This window comes from Drosophila tropicalis, unplaced genomic scaffold (genome assembly GCF_018151085.1).
Source record: "Drosophila tropicalis isolate 14030-0801.00 unplaced genomic scaffold, ASM1815108v1 contig_443, whole genome shotgun sequence".
Lineage (NCBI taxonomy): Eukaryota > Metazoa > Arthropoda > Insecta > Diptera > Drosophilidae > Drosophila > Drosophila tropicalis.
The window spans coordinates 4084396-4105946 of record NW_027172907.1 but is presented as its reverse complement, the minus strand read 5'-3'; the positions used below and the strand labels follow the sequence as shown (position 1 = coordinate 4105946).

The 21551-nt window shown below is 35.4% G+C and overlaps 2 protein-coding genes across 2 annotated transcripts; one reads left to right on the top strand and one right to left on the bottom strand.

The window, feature by feature from the left end:
- Nucleotides 1–73: 73 nt before the first annotated feature.
- On the bottom strand, nucleotides 74–17830 carry Rcd2 (Reduction in Cnn dots 2). Its single transcript, XM_068286381.1, has 3 exons — nucleotides 17336–17830; nucleotides 15041–15260; nucleotides 74–3493 (listed from the first exon to the last, which is right to left on the bottom strand). Exons 2-3 carry the CDS (start codon nucleotides 15108–15110, stop codon nucleotides 1875–1877), a joined length of 1689 nt encoding a protein of 562 aa, XP_068142482.1. The 5' UTR covers nucleotides 15111–15260; nucleotides 17336–17830; the 3' UTR covers nucleotides 74–1874.
- Nucleotides 9238–10415, top strand: LOC137573996 (uncharacterized). The gene is made up of 2 exons (XM_068286103.1): nucleotides 9238–9524; nucleotides 10254–10415. The coding sequence occupies exons 1-2, from the start codon at nucleotides 9279–9281 to the stop codon at nucleotides 10413–10415; spliced, it is 408 nt and encodes a 135-aa protein (XP_068142204.1). The 5' UTR covers nucleotides 9238–9278.
- Nucleotides 17831–21551: the final 3721 nt, after the last annotated feature.

Below are 21551 nucleotides of genomic sequence, written 5' to 3'. Positions count from 1 at the left end.
TTGCATTTAGTTGGTATTTATTGGGCACCAATTAAAACCACCTTGCCATACATAATAAAATTTTCATTTCAAATTTAAGCTTTTGTTTTCTTTTATTATTATCATTATAATTATTACATTTTAAACGAAACATGGTCAGCAAACGCTACTTATGAGAACTTTGGCTTCTTTTGTGTGTATTTTGTTTACATATTGTTTTTTGTTTTTTTTTTTTACATTTTTTGTTTGTGCTTTTATTATCTATTAAGTATAAATGTACATAATCGATAAAATGGCTTAAAAGGAATGTGTGTTTCTAGTTTTTGTTTGGTTGTTTCTTTTTTAGTGAAGTTTTGCCAACATTTTTGCGAGCGTCCTCTGACCGTCTTCTCTACTACATACATCATTACTTTAGAGCTTTGGGCTAAGGGTGGAAAATTTGGGGACGGGAGTCACAAAAAAAAAAAAAAAAAATTAAGCATATTTATCTACTCTATCACGATAGATAAATGTAAAGGGGAAATAAATAAAAATAAAATATAAATCGAACTCTGCAATTTAGCCGGCTCGAATTCAAATTTCAATAGGTCGTAATCTAACCAGATTATACTAACGGAATTTTTATTCCAAAAGAACCCTTATTTCTATATGATACAATATGTGAAGGGCCTAAGGGTATGCACAAAAAGGTGGTCTTCGGCAGTGTAGGCTTCGCCATCTTTTTTCGCATCATTTATGTAGTTGAAATTCCCAACTAGTTTTAGCGTTGAAGACATGGTATGGCTATTGCAATTCTTCTTGAAATAGCTATACAGACAACCTGCTCACCTTTTTGTGTGTTGCCTTTGAAATAATCTTCTCTTGAAAGATTGACCTAGAGCCGGCTAAATTACCGAGTTCGATTTTAATTTTAATAGGTCGTAATGGTTAGATGACCAGATAAAAATAATATAATTGTATAATATTTTTCGCTTTTGGTTCTTATAATTTTAATCTTGTGCAAAGTTTCCAACATGATTGGCATGCATCTCCAATGAGTTGGTATATATGTATATATATAGTATCTATCAGGTCGGACAGACTCTCTAGGGGTGGTGGGAGGGTGTTTGGTTGGTCAGTCGTCTGTCTGAGAGTAATGCAGAGTGGGTAACCCTTTGGTGTATAAAGCTATAATTGTGTTTGATGTATATGGAAATGAAATATTTCATTGGAGGAGGTGGAGTCGAGGATATATTGGAAGAGAACTTTATAGAATTGAATAGTGTCTGCATTGTCTATGGTCTAACTACTCCTGGTGTAGTGTAAGATCAAATGAAATAATTTTTGCTTTTTGTTTTCTTTTTTTTTTTTTTTTTTTGTCTTTCGCTTAATAGATCGTTTCAATAAATTAATTTTGTTTTTGTTTTTGTTTTTTTTAAATATAGGGACTTGAGAAAAATTGAATAATTAATAATAGATATGTACATAAGTATGTGCTAATCAGACGATTTTCTTCCCTTCAGTATGCGTCCCGGGGTGAACCGCTGAAGAACAATCGTTGAGGACAATGTCCCAGCGAAATATATAAAGGATATATATCTACCTATGTGATAATCAACCGAGTTCCTTCGCTTTAGTATGGATCCCAGTGGAATTGCCGAGGGATTACAAGAGACATGTCAGGAAGTCCTCATGGACAATCGGGACTCACACCATACAAAGTTGCAGCACTAGTTTCACACAGAATGGTCGAGAGTCTCGCCAATTCAAGACACATCTCAGAAAATGCGAGGACATTTTGTGGGTACCGAAGAGTTCTAATCAAGTGTACGTGAGTGTGTGAATGCGCATGGGTGTGTGCTTGAATTTCGTTCTAGTGACTAAGAATACATTTAAATTTACATGTAATGGATCGTTTACACCTTATCTGATTCGACTCCGCACTGGGGAAAGCACAGCGAAGAAGTCTCAGTGATTTGACTTAGATTATGTTCTGAGGGCACTGGTGTATAAATCCTATTCTCCATCTTCTTTTGCTTTTGTTTATCTGGCTTCTCTGACATCTCTGGCTTCTCTATTTGACTTTTCTTAACACATCTATAAGTGATATAACCAATAATACCAAAAACAATGAGAATGACAACAAGACTGGCAACAATGATATGATTTATAATATCGTGATCAGAAGCCTTGCTCTTGGCCACATTGTGACTAATTGTGTCATTACATGGATTCTCTTCCACTGTTCGCGAAGTGCGATCCATTGTAACAAGATCTTTATGCTGGCTGGTCGACTCCGGAGTGGGCAAATCTGGAGAACTCGTCGACATTGGCATGGAGATGGAGCTGGATATGGTTGATGGTCCATCTGTAGTGCTGGTGCTACCAAAGTCTATCATTCCTTCTTCTTCAGTGGATGAAGAAGAGGGTAAGAAAGGAAAGGAGGTAGCGGAGGGGGAGATCGTTTCCTCAAAAGAGTCAATTGAAATGTCATCAAATATGTTTTCGCTTTCCTTTTCTAGCATCTCAGTGGGAATATCATTTGCAGTGCTGGGACCCACTGTGTAAGAAGAACTTTCTTCTATAAGAATTGCATCTGTAGTGTCATTTGATTCCTCTGTGGTAGAACTCTCGTCCACATCGATTTTCGTGGTAGGAATTTCATCCTTTTCATCGATTATAAGTATCGGAACTGCATCTGTAGGCAAATATACAATTGTCTTCTCGGTTTTATGCAAATCTTTGGAAATCGCCGACTCGATTGGCGCATTTGGAGTAGTGGAAATTGTGTCAAGCTGCTGCTGCTGCTCCTGCTGTTGAATGGTGGTGGACATAGTGAAAATAATACTTTTACCGCTCGTGGTTGGTGCGGATGGAGTGGTTGTCATAGCCTCAATTGGCTTCATGGTGGGTTTTTCGAATGCTTCTGTGTAAATGTCGATGGGTAGTGGATCCAAATCCTCTGGACACACGGGACAACACTGGCCCTCTATCCGTTTGGGATTCTCACAATTGTTTGGCTGACACTGTGAGCCACTACACTTTTTTTTGGCATTGACACAGCGACATAGTAAGCATCCATTTTGCTCGGTCCATTTCGAACCATTCCTCTTGCCCTCCATGGTGTCTGAAAGGCAATGTCCGATCTCCTCTTCACAGGCCTCCACTAGCTCACATGGCATTACACACGAATTGCATTTGATGCACTTTTTCGGGTAGTACTTGACGGATTTGCTGCGGTCAACACAAATTGGCTTCTTCCCGCATTTGTATTGATCGCAACAATTGCCGGGCGTGCCATTTCCCTGCTTTTGAACCAATAGGACACCATCCTTGCCGCATTTCAGAAAATCTTCGGCTGAAGGGCCGGGACATTCCTTGCAGGTGCAGGATTTTTGCAGACAGCAGTTTTGCTGTTCATTGAACTCGTGTATCGGAGGGTGGAAGCTGTCTGTGGGACATTTGTCGCTGTCGGGACACTTTATTGAGTCACAGTTAAGATATATCGGTGATATATCCTTCGGAAATATTGAAGCTGCAATGATAGAATTAATACAAAAATATATATTTAGTCATGGATCGGATGAACTCACTTTCAATTGATATATAAAAATCAAATACATTCTCGCCTTTTCCAAAGTAAATTTATAAAAATTGCAATTTAATTATTGCGTTCAATGTATTTGAAAATGAAAAGCAAGAAAACCAAAGCAGAACAAAACAAAAAAGACCAAAACTAAATAGAAATCTGGGAATCCAAAGTTCGTTGCTTGCTCTCTATTCCTTCGCCCTCCAAGCCCTCCCTCTCGCCTCTCCTCTGTCACTCACTCCCCTCGTTTATCGTTTATTTATTGTTATTGATTTTTGACATTCTATCATTGAATTAGTAATTGGCGGTTAAGCAAATGGGGCAATGGGCAATGGGCGGCGGGGGGGCCCCGGGGACGGTGGGGAAGTTGGTAAATGTGAAATTCTTCTTCGCACCGTTTGCCCATTCGATGAGACGTCGCGACGCGTCGATCGCATTGATCGCCGATGATATGATCGGCATCGACATCGGCATCATTGAATCAATTTCACATTGTGCTTTGCTGCATTGCTCCAATTATTATTATTATTATTATTGTTATTACTTATTGCCCTTTTTGTTTTTGTTTTTGTTATTGTTTTTCTTCTTGTTCTTACGCTGTGTGTAACACACAGCAAAAACAAAAACTTTCCTCCATTCCATTACAAAAGCGCGTCCCTCGCGATTCATGATCGTGATCGAAGGTTATAGAATTTGGCTTTTGATATTTTTGGTTTCTCAAAATTGACGTCATGAAATAATAACGAACGAAAACAAACCGTAGACAGAATGTGGTAGGTGAAGAGCTTCATACAACGCATTTAATTGAACGTAATTTAAAATAGATGTATGTACATACAGACAATGTCTTGTTTTTGTTACCCATTCCCTCCCTAAATATATTTTCAATTCATCTTTTTGAAAGGGCATGAAAATGTCACAGAAATTGAAAATTGCTTTAGACTTTCGGTGAGAACTTGTTTACATTCTTCCATCCCTAAGATCAGAAACAAATCCAGACTTTTGCTTGAAAATAGTTTTTAATAGACATCAAGGCTGAATCTCCTTGGATCCATCAGTGGAGGGTCACGATCGGCGTCCACTTGAATATGCAGAAAACGGAATCAACTCTATTTGCAGTATACTTAGACAAGTCAGTAAAAGATCGAATCTGATTGCAAAAGTCAAGGCAACTTAACCCTCTACCGCATACATATAAATATGTGCATATGGTTGTTAATTTTCTTTGTTCTATTTGCTTTTGGAATGCCAACTTTTCTTTAGTTTTGTTCAAGTGCCTCAGGAAAATTGACAAAACTGAATTTTACATTTTCCTTGGGAAAATTACTTTTATTATATATAACGACATAAACAGTCAAGAATTCAAGTGAAATATTCAATCACAAAGAAGACCATTAGAATGTTCACTAGATTTTGAACATGTAATCTATTCATTTTTTAATAAGTTTAAAAATTAAGTAATTCTAAAACAAATCAATGGCAATTGCACTCGTAAGGCGCCTTGAAGATAACAGTCTCTTTCGACCATGTCACATTGGGCCCATTAACCGATTTTTGGGCAACAGAAATAGTTAAGAAAGTAAAATAAACTATTTTGACTAGGCCTGTCCTTACCATCCATATGAGAACACATTGCGTATGCGCAATATTAGATATTTAGGTTTAAGGGAATCGCCAGGGACGATTGAAAACCTATTAGCGAACATTTATGTACGAATTGTACTTTAGTTTAGCATATATTATATTATGGTCTATCGAGAAAATTGAAAACTTTACTTTGATTTGCAGAATATTTCAACTCTAGGCTTTGGCCCAATACAAAATCGGTATTTGGGCCCACTGTGGCATGAAAAAGTCCGTAAATTTTTGGTTTATGTCTTATCTTATGTCTTGACGTTATCAGCGATACCGATTACGCATTGTATTTTTAGTTTCACACGTGTCTAAATGCGCCGCTGATGAAGACAGATACAAAGATATTTCCATCTATCCATCCATCCATCCATTCTTATGCTTAGCTAGACGAAAATGCGATCTAAAAACAGCTCTATTTATGGCTTTCATTTCATATTTATGTATCATTATTATTATTATATTTTTATTTTTATTATTTGTTGTTGTGTTTTGCACTCGCTCGAGTTTGTTGACCCAAAATGTATGTGGTAGTATTCTCTTTTTCATTTCATTTATCGCTGGTCAGCACAAATTCAGTTAACAAAAAAAAAAAAAAAACACAAAAAAACAACCAATATAAACGCCGAATTGAAAAGAAAGATATGATACGCAGTTTAAGCAGGTAAATAAATACGCAGACGGAAAGGGAACTAACTGGCCAGGTCCAAAGGTCTCTGCTCCAACCCTTACACCTGTTTGGACAACAAAGAAAAAAAACCCCAAGCAATTCAATGCAAATTACCTAGATACATATCCGTCTTCGTCTCTGTGCGTCGTCGTTTTCATCTTCTGCCCGCCCGTCCGTCGGTCCGTCTGTCCGTCTCTCTTGGCAATTGGGTCGCTCTCATTATCGGAGATGAGATAGCGGATCACCCCCGGGTTTCGGGTGCCAAATTGCGTCACTTTTTTCTTGCCACACTCCACAAAACGAGAATTCCATAAGAGAATTGCCCCGCCCCTCGTCTTCCTCCCACGCCTGTTCTTCTTGTTTTCATTTACGTTTCTTTTTAATTTTCATCTTCTCTCTCTGTCTCACTCTTTTTTTTGATTGATCTACAGTCGAAGGTTGCATGCAAAAATGCAATTCTGTTTAGCTTCAAGCGCGGCATCACTCAAAAATAACAACCGCACCAGAGACCAGAGAGAACACAAAAAATAATAATAAATTGTTAGTACAATTAGCAGTCAGTTTTGTTGACACGCTGCTGACATGCAAAGTTACTTAAAACATAGTGAAAAATACCAGAAAACACACACACACACACACACACACACACACACACACACACACACACACTCACGCAAGACAAAAGGAATACTTGAAACGAGAAGAAGACAACGTTAACTCCACTCGAGGAGGCGGAGGTCGTCTCAAGTGTTGAGGTTACAACTTTGTCGCACTGTCTAAGGTTGACAAAGAAGCAGCAATAAAAAATATTACTAATAATATATGTTAAACACAACAACAACAAATATCAGAGTTGCCAACTTTGGCCATGCCGAAGTTTATATACCCTTGCAGTCCTTTTGCATATTCCAAAGTCTTCTTCTTCTCAATGCGATTTCCTTTTCTTCCTCATCATCTCCCATCCCATGTGTTCTATATCCGTTCTTAATGGTCTACATTGAAAACTATCTTGAAAGTAAATTTTCTAAATACACCTCCCAAACCTTTCATCGGAAACGGAAAATGACAGAAAATTCTGAAAACTATTGGAAATCTGTTTTATGTTTAAAACTTTTTGCAAAATTTCTGTACATTCTCACATACAAAGAGTCGAATTGAAACCAAACTGAGGCAAAGGGAGAAGAACACAAAAATTCTAGTTTTAGATTAAAAGTCCCTCATGAGTTTATTCTTTATTTACTATTTTTACAATTAGTTATGATTCATAATTAAGAATAATAGCATTAGCTTTTCATATATTTCTTTTGTTCACGTTGAATTTAAATCATTAAGTGTTAAATAAATATTAATTTTTCATTTGATTTACATACTTTACTTTCTGATAAACATTTCTCAGTTTTTCGGATTGTAATCTTATCGTAACTGAAGGTCACAAGTTAAAGTAATTTTGATATCGCTTGTGAAATCAATCTCTTCAAGGATTGAAATCGTTTAGATTTTTATTAAAGATAAATAACTTGTGTTTCAAGGGAAATAAATTATTTTGAGAAATTTTTTAATTTATGGTTTAATAAGTCATTCAAAGATTTACCTTTGTGTTTCTCTCTTTTTTTGGGTTTATTTTCTTTGTGTTATTATTCTTTAAAGTTTAAAATAAGATTAATAGAGTGAAAATTAAGATCCTTCCTCTAAAGAAAATATTGTTTGGTATCTTTTGTTTTGAGTTTTGGTAAGGGTATTTGAAATGCGTAAATGTTGATGAAGTAATTAGAGTTCAGAGGAGTTTTTTGGTTTTGTGGGTTTATGTTCATGTCAATCAGAGAGTACTTGGATAATTTGTTAATGGTGATTATAATTTGATGGGAATTTTGATAATTTTTTGTCATGAAGCATTAAGTTGTTTTTAATGTGTATAACAACAGCATGTATAACAGTTTATAATGATTATTTTTAATGGCCATAAAACACTTTAAAAAAAAATGAGAGAATTCATATAATAACCCAAAACGTTTGTAAAACAAAGACAAAAAAAAAAAAAATGCCAAATTGTTTTATGTAGTCCTATTATTTTTGGGGGGAACACCATTAAATTGAATAAACTTCAGTGGAATGAACCTTAAACTGTCATTTGTTAGTATTGTAATTTGTCATCGATTTGTCATTTGGCCTTAATCACCTAAGTCTTGTAGAGTAGCAGTCAGCGATCATAGCTAAGTAGGGCATTTAATCGTCTGTCACAATTTATTTGCTTTTTTTTGACTCACACAAACTTTCCGCATAGTTACCCAATTAAAATTGTCCTTCAACAAAACTAGTCAAATAATTTGTTTCTTTTTATATTGTTAGTTGTGTGTTTTTATTCCCTCCACCACCCCCCTCTCTTTCACTCTTGTTCTACCATAAGCACTCGACACTTATCTGTTGTCGTATGAAATACTATACATACATACATACATACATATGTATATAGTTATAGTTATGGTTGGCTTTTCGCTTGAATTGCGTAAACAAAGCAAAATTTCTTTTGTTACTTTGTGACAAACGTAGTAAGACCCTTATCTTAATTATAGATCAATTATAATGCTGCAAAAAATAAAAACAAAAACTATTAATTAAGCTCGAAAATCTGACGAAATCAATTGGCAAATGGCAAAAAGAAAGTCGTATGTATATACATACATATCTATATACATATATACATATGTATGTACATCTCCTTTCACAATGGAAATCATATCATTTGTGTATTATATAGTATAGATAACATTTGTTTTTTGCTGGGATTTCAGTTGGTAATTATCCGCATTATTGTTTATAGAAAATTGCACAATTATAATTGAATTATGTGGGCAAAAGCGTAAAATTGTTGATTAATGGACAGAATGAATGCCAAAAACGAACGCCCCCCCGAGCTAAGCCCCTTCCCATGGTTGCCATTAAATTGTATTCGATTTCCCTCCACTGCCCCGTTCTGTTTTCGCACAGATGTCCCGCTGATATTCAACTTAACTCTATATTTATTTTTTAATAACTACATACGTCCATCGATTCATGGTTGACTCTGTCTCGGACTCTATTCAATCGTACAATAGTATCATGCAGAACCCATTGCTGCTGGGATTATTCATAATTATTGCTTTTCGCTGGCAACCAATAATGGCAACTGTACGTTGAAATATAAGTATAACAGATGTGACTACATACATCCATCCATACATACATACATACATACATATATGAACATATGTATGTACCTATCTATATATTGCTACCGCCTTCTTTTTCCTGATACTTTATTTTTCTCTTCATCGTCGTCGTCGTCGTCGTCGTCGTCGTCTTTAGCGCGAATTTGAGATACGTTGGCAGAGCATCAATTGTACGGCTGTCGACCTCAATGTGACGAACGAATTTCAATGCAACATTATCGAAATGGCCAAGAAGCAGGGAAATTTCCTAAATACACGCTGGAACCTACGACGTCCAGTGCCAAAAATGTGGGTGGAACTGAGTGTGGGTATGCCCAAGGAGCGTGGCGGTGGAATTCAGCAATTGTTTAAAGTACGTGTCGATGGCTGCCATCTCTGCGATTATCGGAGCAAGAATCGTGTTATGAATGCGGTAATTAAAAAGCTATTGCAATCGGGCAATTATCCAAGATCGTGTCCTTTATTACCGGTAAGTGAAGGCCAATTCATAAAGGTGTAAACTAAATTTTTATGGCAATGAGTGTTTTCCAATTACTTTGAAATCCATTATCCATTGGGCATTTAAGGAGAAACTAAAATGAGAGTCACCTCGACCCTAAAGCATTGTATCTACTTCATCCCCAAACCACCTAGCACCTGCCTTCCACCTCTTACTCAAGCTCCTCTGTCTATTGTTGAGCACATTCTACTTTTTGTGGCAAATCAAAACCAATTCACAGCTGATTAAATAAAATTGATAAGGTTTTTGGCTTTTTTTTTCGTGTGATTTCTTTGCTTTACCCCTGCACCGGCACCTTCCCCCGCTTCACCGCCCGTAAAGAAACCACCGAAAATAACCAAGCCCAAATCAATACAAAAAGTTATCTCTTCATTTTCTCCATTATATTTGCACAATGTTTATAATGTTTATAAATAAATGCTATCAAAACATAACACATAAAAACAAAAGCAGTGAACAAAAAACAAAAAAAAAACAAGGTTAATGGTTCTTAGAATCTAAGAATCTGAAATATATAAATTATACAGGCCAAGATTTGCAAACAATCGTAAACTCTCTGAATGGTTGGCTGAATGAAGAATCTGAGAAGATGAAATTAAATTGTACTTTTAAGTTCTTTTGTTTTTATTTTTCATGATGTTTGTACGCCTCTGTGTGTATGTATGTATGTATGTATGTTTATTGATCCTCTTTTCGCAGAATGTTAATTACACCTCCATACGATTTGCACTCAATCCGGATCACTTTCCAGCCTACATGCCGGACATGAAGTTCAATACGAAAATAGATTTCTATGCGGATAAAAATGTGCCACTGATTAAGGCCAGCGCCAATGTGGAGGTGATTAGGCGTCAGTCATAATGGATAATGGATATAATGGCTAATGGAGAATGTACCTAAATATATATACATATGTACATATATACTTATCCACGTACAACACATACCTTCTTGTGTACATTAATGCTTATTATTTCGCAAGATTTTGCATTAAATAAATAGCATTATCTAAGCAACAGCAACAACAATACAATACAATAATTATAACTATGACAAATTTCTTTGGAATGCTCTTGATAAGGCGAATTTATATACGTAGTAGAAGAGTGCGAATGTGTATGTGTGTGTGCGTGTGTGTGCGTTAGATTAGCTAAAAAAAAGAGTCAATTAAATAAAGAAATTACTTAGTGTGCCGCTTCCCTCAAACCCAGCGACCACCCGAACCCTAACCCAAACCCGAACCCGAGCCCGAGACTTAGACAAGCCAATCAAGAGAAGTCAAGTTCTCTGATAAACCAAACACGGAACTTTTGACGGGCCTCATATCGACTTTAATGTGGATCGACTGGCGCTATATAGAAAGCAATTGCTTTCAATGCTAACAAAAAGGGACTAACTTCCGTTAGGCTAATATGCAATATTGGCCAAATTGAAGTTAACCTTCTCTTTTTCTCTTTCTGTTGTGGCTAAAAGCAAAGTTCAGCCAGTGGGTAAGGTGACATACATAAGTCTAAGACTGGCAAAAGGTAATATAAAATGAATTGAAATTGTATAGCCATTGCTCCCCACTAGCCCCGCCCCCCCCTCTCTCTCTCTCTTTCTCTCTTTCTCTGGCTCTTCATGCACACCATCCTACCTGGCAACGAAATTTATTGAGCGAGTGTGAGTAATACAGCCCCAAAATACTCATAGTTACTTTTGAAATGAAAGTCCAGAGTTCGCTTTATGCCTTAGTCAGGTTCTTCAAGGTTAGGTTGCCACAAAAAGTGGAGTCAAAAGTGGAAACAATCAACAAGAGAGGTAGCGAGACATAGAGAGACTAGAGAGAGAGAGAAGTTTGTTTGATGGGAGTGGTGAAAGGTATTCCACCCTTTTGGCTCCTCAATTTGCATATAGTCAACCCCAAAACACTATCGATCGTCCGTTCATTCCGTTCCGTCATTCGTCTTGCATTCCCCTTCCTAATTGAAATATGTAGGTCATGAATCAGAGAATATCAAACTAAACGTTTCAAACGTTTTTTTGCATCACTTTATAGCATTTCCGTCATGCATACCTCATCTATGTATGCCTGTCTCTCTGTCTCTCGGTCTGCCTGTCGACTTGTCTGCCTGTCTTTGTATCTAATTTGTTAGCCAAGTTGTGGATGCCTCATAATAGTTCAAGAATTTATTAGCTAAACATTTGTTCCACAATAATAATTAGCAAACACACAAAATAAAAGCAGCGACAACCAAAATGTTTAAAAACGAAGATTAAATGCTCTGTTGATGAAAAATTGTTGATCTTTGGTAAAATATCTTTAACTAGAATGTATAATTTCTTAAAGAGACGATTTTGAATAAGTCCGTGTAAGTCTAATCTGAGGCACATTGTGAGCTTGTCTCGTTGTTTTCAGTTCCTTGTTATTCCATCTGGCAAAACGAATGGACTCCCTTGCAAAGGCTAGGTATGCATCCAAAAGAAGAAGCATAGAAAAAGTTTCTTAACTATTCGCCATTTGGCCTTACCTCCAACAAACTCCCGTGACTTGGCTATAAGACTATATGGCACAGATAATACAGAGATAATACTTGTATTATCAAGTAACTAAAAAAATTCCTTAAATTTTTTTGTGGTTCTGCTTTTTCTTGTTTTGCCTTTTGATGACTACTTATGTATAAATAAACAGATAAGAGAGGTAAATGCTTTTGAGATATTTGGTATGTGTACACACACACACACATCAACATATAATATATATTAATTTAATAAACATTAGATTTGTTGTTTTCTTGTCATTTTTTTTGTTTAAACGCAATGAAATGCATGAAAGAGCAAAATGGGAATAAAAATATATACGACTAAGTTAGTATATATATTTACGACGTCAAAGCCTAAGAAGTGAACAGAAACTCGTACTTTTATTTTGGCCGTTTCGCCAATTTGCCAGTTTTGATGGGGTCAAAACTCCTCATTCAAATGGAAAATAATGCAAATCGAATAATAAATGTTTATGTTAAAACCGAATAAAGACACTTTTTGTCTTTCTTGTTTAACAAAACTTGTTAAATTAGTCATTAAATGAAATTGGAAAGTTCTGGCATCTTAATGCCAAATAGATAAATTAAAAATTTATCATTTTCAGTCTGTGAAACGAAACCCAATTAAGATTTCATAAAACTATTGTTTAACACTGTATGTAGACACATTAAGAAAAGCAATTTAATAAGATCATATGTAAATTCATCTCCAACAAACAAAGAAGGCCCCAAAACATGGTCAGAAAGATTAACATAATCGTCAATGAATGGAACAACAAGAAGACAGCGTGAGCTTGAAGAAGAGCAATAAATTTGAAGAAGACTCAAATGAATAATCAAAAATATATAATTGAAATCAGCAACTTACTGAATGAATATAAGTCAAGATAAATTAAAGATTATGCAAACAAATGAAGCGCAGTTACATCAAGTGGAACGAGAAAAGATGACGCTGAATGAGATTCAAGAGATTCAATCTGAAAGGGCAAAGGTTCCAGGAAAATAAACTGAAAATTGTTCTCGAAACAAGTAAAAGATTAATAAAGACAATTTTCATCTATGCTAGGCCTAAATCTAGTCGGTTTTCCCCTTGTTTTGTTTGCTCTGTTTTTATAATCTCAGCTTGTTGAAATAAAATCAGTAAATTTATGTAATTAGGTCAAATCGTGAGACAGTTTGTTTTTTTTTTTTTTTGTCTTTTTGCATAAAAACACCGAAAATCGGAAATCAGAGAGAAAGAAAGAAATAAACACAAAACAAATGAAAAAAATAAACAAATTGAATCAAGTGGTGAGGGTTTGCCCTATCGAATATAAAAACTCAAAAATAAATACAAACACTCACACACTCACATGAATGTATGTATGTATATGACGCTATCTCTAAATCATCAATGAAATTGTTTCAAAAAAACCAATATGAACACAACAACAAAACACACAAAAACAAAAATTAACACAAAATACGAAAATAATAATAATAATAAAAACAACAACAAAAAATTGCGTATAAAAACACAAACCGCCAAACAAAAACAAAAACAGATAGAAAATAAATTAGAAAATACCAAAAATTTGTGCAAAAAGAGGCAACGAACTCAATAATACCCTTTAAATGCAAAAGCCAACAGTCCAATTCAATTGATTTCCATCTCAATAGTTAGATATTTGTATACTAATGACTAAGGCGGTTAACATTAAGGATAAATGTTCATATATGTACCTATATATAATATTGACTTTTTGCTATATCTATGTATATATCTTTGTCCAAGACTAAACTATAGAAAGTCGTCATATCACTTCGAAATTTACGTCACATCAATGCCATAGAAACATATGTGGTACCTGATTATAAGCTTAGGACAGATGTTACTTTGGACTAGCTACATATATCTATATATATATACAAATAATGCCTTCTCATCAGCATATTTGTTATACCTCATTATTAGTTTTTGAAAAAAGAACATATTTAGGTTCACTCTCATAAAGAAGAACTTGTTATTCAGAAATTTGCATTCTTTTATTGAGCTTATTCTTTTTGCAAATCTAGTGCATATACCTTTCACATTTACAGGGTATATCATGTGTGAGCAACATGTGTTTGATACGAAATATAAACAAAAGCAAAAACGTTTGTTTTTTTTTTGTTTTGTTGTGTTTTTTTTCGGGCATTGGCAAACGTACATATATAGAAATTATTAAAAGATGAAATCGCTTGATTTCTATGCAAAATCTATAGTTGACGTCACGAGATAATAAGGCTTATATATGTATGTATGTATATGTAGTGCATATATATGTATATGTATCTGTGTAAAGACCTATATATAGACTATGCGCATAGAAGACAAGTGAACGAAATGAGAAGAAACGATGCCGTCGTTTTGTGACGTAGTTTCTGAAGAAAATGTTCAATGGAATGTCGATGCGTAATAATATAGATGTGAGATGTGAAGGAGATTGGCAGATCATATATACTTATATATACACATAAATATAGGTATATATATAGTACAGACATAAATCGCATAAACAACAGCTAAAAAGGTCTTTAAGCACTCTGATGATGACTCATTTATTTTACACTTGATAATGATGAGTTCATTCATTCATTTGGCAATATACATATTTCCAATTGTTTGAAGATCAATAAAGGGATTGGGATGGTGATAGGGTTGAGCAAGGGGAAAAGGGAAAGTAAATGAAATGCATCCATGTATAACGCATACGACCGGATGTCAGTAATATCAGTTAGCTGAAGTGTTCAAAGACTATATATACATAGATCTCTAGTTGTTATATTCTTTGTGACCTACTTAAAGATCATGACTGTTTTCTTTAGACATTTAACATTTAAACATTTAAGAGTGAGCGAGAGAGGGAGAGAGAGAGTGAGGTACTAATTTGTTTTGCCTAAACTAAAAGAATCGTTAATCGATTGATCAATGCATTTGCTTACCTGAGTTTATCTGCCGAACTGTGATGCAGAATAATAAAAAAAATGACACAATTATATTATTGGCAGCCATTCTTAAATTTGTATATATATGCTTATTGATACATATATATCTGTTGTCCTTATATATATAAATCAGTTTCTGTAGTGTTTTAGTTTAACGTTTTGTTGCTGTAGGTTCCGATCGATCGATGCCGCACAAACGCAACCTGAATATGAGATCCTAAAAATATAAAACAAAGAAAATCCATATACATATATATATTGTAAACTGTGATTTTTCATTGTAATTGTGTTCAACTGTTTAAACATTTGTTTGCCTTATACCAATGCCCCATTACCACCTCCTTAAAGCTTATGACCAACAAAAAAAAAACTTTTCACTTTTTTTCACAAAAAAAAAAAAAAAAAACTGCAATCAGCAGGTTTAATTGCGCCGCAATACAAAGAAATAAGAGGACAGTGTGAGTGAGTGAGAGAGAGAGAGGGAGGGAAGGGAAAAAGACAAACAATTGTGTCTGCAAATTTTTTTCCACCATATTGGTTTTTTTTTTTTCTTTCTGTTGCTGTTGATGTTGGTTTTATTAAAGTGTGGGCTGGGTTCGGTTTCGGTTATTTGGGGCTGCTGCCCGACTGATATCACAAGCTAGAAGGCAGCCAGCCTTAAGTTTATCAGCTCAATCAGTTTTGGCATATGTTGCCTTGTTATATAGTGTATAGAACTTATCTATACCGAATCGACAAATAATACACATATACCCACGACAAAAAAAAAAAAAAAAAACAAAAAAACATTGTAGACACAAAAATAAACGAGCCAGGCTGATAAAAAGACCCAAACAGAAACACGTTGAAATCGTACTGAAGGGTACAGACCACCGCATTGAATGTTTATTTTCCCAAACACTGACCTTTAAGGTTTCTTTCTACAATATTTGTTGTATTAATGCCAAATATTGTGCTCCAACATGGAATGGAAGTTTTTTTCGCTTCACTTTTCCATAGCGGGGCGACAAAAATGTTCTTCTTGTTTGTAAAACCAACAAGTTCAAAACAAATCTCTCACAAAAAGGTGAGAAATCTTTGAACTAATATCCGAGATACTCAAACAAAAAAGAAAAGCCACAAAACGAAATCCCTCCTGATAAGGAGACTCTGCAGAAAATGGTCATGCACTTTACTTGACGACTAGACAACGATTAGGCAAAAGCTTTTACTGTTTATATCATGATCATTCAAATGGAATTGCCACTTCGATTCCATCAAAAAATAGAGCATTGGATGGGAAATTCAATTCACTATATTTCGTATTAAAAAAAAAAGTAATTTAGTAAAAATTACTAGAACCTGGGACCCGGAAAACGTAAGCTCGTATAAGCTCGTGGCCACCAAATGTATCGCATGAAGTGATGATGTCTCTGAATAGATCAAACATTTATAATGAAAGTAAGTGACTCTGGATTTGCTAAAGACGGAAACGTAGCAAAAGCAATTCCTTTCTTAACTTGAATTTTGAGAAATGGGGAAAAATATTAGAACTTTGAGTTGACGAGTTCTCTCCATTGCTTAAATTATGAAGCATGTTAGCTTAAGTAAACATAGAGTTGCTTTTATTAGGCTTAACCTTTTCTCACTAGTCCTCTCGTTATCATTGTTTGAAACGATTAAACTTAAAAAATTCATCGTAGAACAACTCCAACTATATTCAAGAAGACAGATAAAGAAGATAAACAATTTGACGATGAGGTTGAGGATGATGAGGATGAAAGAGAAAAGCGATAAGTAATCAAACATTATATTCAAATTCTAAACTATAGTCACCGATCCGAAAAATTGGAAAGGTCTTGTTGCTGTTGTTGTTGTTAATGGTTGTTTCTTTTCCTGTTTGCTGCTGGCAGAAACAAACCGAAATGGCAGAAAAAAGTCGCTGATGACGATGATGATCAAGATGATGAAGAAGCCAAACTCAAAGGCAGCAGAAACCAAAGAAGAAGGAGAAGAAGAAGAAGTGGAAGACGAAGAGCAACAGCAAGAAGAGAAAAGACCAAACATTATAATGACGTCTTAGTCATAGTCAACAGCAGCCACACACGTGAGAAGAAATTATTGCGGCGCACATTTGTAAAAATTAAATATATTTTATTTTATATTAGTATGTACCTACATACATACATCATATGTATGTACATAAAAACATATATACATACATATGTATGATGTACCTACATACATACATACATATATATTGTATGTTTTCAAGTCTGCGAAATTGGGGCAAGCTCTGAGATTTGTTCGTACCTTTTTTTCTTATTTTATTTTTGTTTTTTTGGTTGGTTGATTTTTTTGTTGTTGTTGTTTGTGTATGTGTGGTTTTTGTTTGGTTTTTCGATTTTGGTTGTATGTTGCTGGTTTACAACATCTTTTTTTTTTTTGGTTTTTATTTCTTTTCGTTCATTTTTTTTTTCTTTAATGTAGATAATGTTTAAATTTCTCTCTTAAAACCAATCAAACAAATTACGAGTAAAAACAAAAAAAAATAAATAATAAATAAATAAATGTTGTGTCCGATTTGTTTTGACTTTTTTCTTTGTATTGCTGTCGTCCGCACACGTTAGCTCGAGTCGACGGTTTACTGAATACTGGGTACACTGACAATTTAGGGGCCTCTCGGGGGCTCTCCCACGCTCACTAAGCTCACCAGTTTCTCAGTGTCTCGCGCGATCTTGTCAACACGCGTGCTATGTGCATTAACCGATGCGCAGTTAATTATTAAACTGTTGGTTCTCCTTATGTCTGTTACTTGGGAGTATCTTCAATTGAATGACTGGCCAACATGGCGTATGGTGTATATTTGAGGACGAATAATCGTATAATTTTGAATTGACCGCTCGCATTCATGGGGAATCTCTCGGCCGAGAGGGCTCACTGTTAGCTCGTGCTTGCGTTTCTGTTGGCTCAATTAACCGTTCTGTAAAACGGCAAACAGGGTGAGCAAAAGCTTCAAAAAAGCCCTCGAAGCGTGAACAGCTTTCCATTTTCCCCATCTTCTATCAAATTGAAATCAAATGTTGTTGCTTTCTGCCTTTAAATATGTGTGTGGTCTCAAATTGTTTTATTTTTCTCCTTAAGTTTTTAGAGAATCTGTCTTTCTTAAGTTTATGTTTTGAGTCCGAAGGGATCCACCATAAGTGAAAGTATGAAGTTGCAGGGAAAGGCGTATCGCCTCAAGGATTAAGGCAAGCAGCCAGCTGTTTATAGTCGGCTATATTCTGTGTAAGACCATCGACATTACTTTGTTAAAAAAATAAAAGGGTAAAGCTATAAATTTTCAAAATCGGCTAAAAAATTATGGAATTTAGAAAATTTTGCAAAGTTTAATTGGCATTTGTCTAAAGTGGAAGGCTCAATCGACTTGGAACTGAGCGAAAATACTGTGGACTACCTTTAGGCTGAAAATATAAAGCAGTTTTGTGAATTCTACACCTGTTGGTGAAACCGTAAAGATCTAACATCTGAATGTTTCCTTTCGCCGGTTGCTCTTTATGATTCTTAAAACCTGGTTTTATGACACATTTGGCTTACTAATTAAACGATTTTTAATCATGGGCAGCACAAAGGGTGAGCAGGTTGTCTGCATAGAGAATCTAGAATACAGAATCTAGAGTTGTGATGGCCATCCCATATCTTTACCTCTTAAAATAGTAGTTGGGATTTCTCTAAACATTGTTTTATTGGTTCTGAATCACAGTTTTATGACCTCTACAATGTTTCTGCTCATCAAATTTATCAACTAGTTTTAAATAGTGCCGCCCAGCTGTTATATATTTATCAGAACTAACACCAACGATTAAAACACTAACATCGAGAGATGTTATCTTCTATTGCCCCATAGAGGGCGCTACTATGTCGCCACAATGCAATTACTGTATGTCACTTACGGATGCCCTTAAACAATAAATTGATAATTATCAATGAAAATTTTTGAATTTTCTTTTGACATAAACTACAATTTAAATGCTAGATTATTGAAATGTGGCAGTCATATTAAAAAGACTTAAACGGTTCGTCCTATTGAAGGCAAACCATTCTGTTACCGAAGTCTGCATAAAAACTGCAAAAGTATAATACTTGCATACTTTTAGGCAATATTTTTATGATTTCATCAATTTTTTAAAATTTAATGACCAATAAATCTCTTTGATCAAAAACTATTGATAATTGGTTGCATGTTTTATACATGTGTATATGCAATTAGCTATTTGTCAGGTCTTTGTGCTAAGGGTTTCTAATAGATTATGAAAAGAACAGGAGTTTTTGTATTTATGATTCAATGATGAAGCTGATCACATTATAATCAATTATTTAAATTTTCTCATTCAATGTTATTGTCTATTTAAATGGCAGACTTTGCAACAATTTATTCACGATTAGATAGACATCTAGTCTGAAATACTTTCTTTTTCTTTGATTATTTGTTGACTAGTTTCTAGTGTATCTGTTAGAACTATTATTAACATGAGATTCCCAGTATGTAATTAATTCTGCATCTAATTGAATTGATATTTCAGTTTACTTAGCTGATAGCCCCTGCCCCTCTTGTAGTCTTCTTTTGTACCCTGACCTCTAATACACATATCCAGCTGCTTGACATTTTGCCTGACATCGTGGTCCATTGGTAATTAGCACGCGCGCTGTTAATTAACACTTTCAGAAGCGGTATAAGCCATGTTGTTTTCTCTCTCTCCCTCTGCGTTTGAGTGTGTGTGTGTGTGTGTTGGTGTTGCCAATTCCCCAAACGTGGGCAAATCACACGCGTGGCACACTCTGGGATCAATTCGTGTCCTCAAAGTAAAAATGCCGCCGTTTGCTACTTGAGTTGTGTGTGTGTCTGTGCCTGTGTATGTAAGTGTGTGTGTGTGTGTAGTTGTCGGTGGTCGAATGTATGCACATAATCCCAAAAATGGTCAGGGTGTCCCCTTTTGGGGTTAAGCCATGTCGTCTAACCTCACCTCGTACTCTCCTACCGCCTTCTGTCAAAGCGTGAAATTTTAATTGTGCCTTTCGGGGCGTTGTCTTCGTCGTTTCTGACCCGAAATAAAGATCTCCTCCAATACACACTCACACACACACACTCAACTCATCTCGAAGGAGAATCGAAAAAAAGCTGTTCATGCCAAAAAAGTGCAAAAGGCCAAATAGTATTCTGTTGTTTATGTTGTTACATGCGCCTCGCTGTTTGCCGTTTGCCAAAGGTTTCAATGGAATTTCTTGTAGACTACAGTTGAACTTCTCTATTATGGTCCAAGATTATTAATTACTCAAGTCTTAATGTAAGGCAAGTAAGGCTCTTATTTACTTATTATATTAATGACTTGTTTTCGCTCAAAATTGGCAGAGGTCATGTATCCTTATGTATCCTTAGATCCCAGTTCATATTTGTCGTTTAAAAATGTAAAATTATCAACTAATTTAATGTTTATAAGTCTGATACAAGTAATATTGTTAAATAATACTACAAGTTTCTTTGATAAATTTCACACTTCTTGGTCTCCACTGTAGTGCCTGCACCTGATTGTCACTTTTTCTCATCATCATCATCATCATCATCCTCATCATCAGAAGCATCAACATCATGATGATGAGGATAGTGATAATAACGTTGCTGATGGTGATCATCAGAATATATCTAGAGGGTTTGTCTTCTTCATTGTTGCTGTTTAATAGCCACTGCGGGCCAAATCAATTCCATCTTCTTTGCTGTTTGGCTTCTCTGTGATTCCATGACTATTTTATGGGTTGACAATAAAAGTGAGCCAAAGCCAAGTTAGAGTCAATGTCAGAAGAGTCGTCTTCGATGCAATGCTTTGCAATGCAATGCATAATAATAATTATAATCCATTTTATTTGCCTATTGGCCAATTCCATCGATCATTCTGTGGGGTCAATGTGTGTGAGTTGACCTCAACCGAAAGCCTCTGTCTGCTTCTTTGCGTCTTTGGTCCGTTCGTTTCTTCGCTCTCTCCATGTTAGTGTAGTTGCATTGTCCGTCAGTCAACAATGAATACATATCTAAAACGCTTCCACCAAAAATGATCAAATTCATGGAATTTTCTACTCGGCGTCTTCGTGGATCGTCTCGCAAAACAGCAAAAAAGCAAACAGAAAACAGAAAACTAAAAGTTTGGCTGCGACAGGTGAATCGGTTTGGCTTGACTTGGCTCGACTTGGCCAGGCCGCCCGTTGACTTCTTTGCCCCATACAGGGATCCATCTATAGAGTCAGAAATGGTCTGTAAGTTTAGGTCTTGCGTTTCTGTTTTTTTTTTTGTTTTTGTGTGTGTGTGTTTTTTTTTCATTTTTTTTTTTTTTTTTTTGGCGTTCACATGTGCCAAATGATGTCGAGATGTCGATTCGATGGGCAGGCAGCAAACAAACGGGCGAGGCTGAACGAATGGGCCAAAAACTTTGCACAGTGGAAACAAATAAGTGCTATTCATGCAAAAAACTACTCCTTT

What these genes read in the sequence shown, in the direction of transcription:
- LOC137573996 (XM_068286103.1), top strand. Translation starts at nt 9,279, where the DNA reads ATGGCCAAGAAGCAGGGAAATTTCCTAAATACACGCTGGAACCTACGA. An exon ending in GATCGTGTCCTTTATTACCG is followed by an intron (nt 9,525 to 10,253) that starts GTAAGTGAAGGC and finishes CTCTTTTCGCAG; the next exon opens with AATGTTAATTACACCTCCAT.
- Rcd2 (XM_068286381.1), bottom strand. Translation starts at nt 15,110, where the DNA reads ATGGCTGCCAATAATATAATTGTGTCATTTTTTTTATTATTCTGCATC. An exon ending in AGTTCGGCAGATAAACTCAG is followed by an intron (nt 3,494 to 15,040) that starts GTAAGCAAATGC and finishes CTATCATTGCAG; the next exon opens with CTTCAATATTTCCGAAGGAT.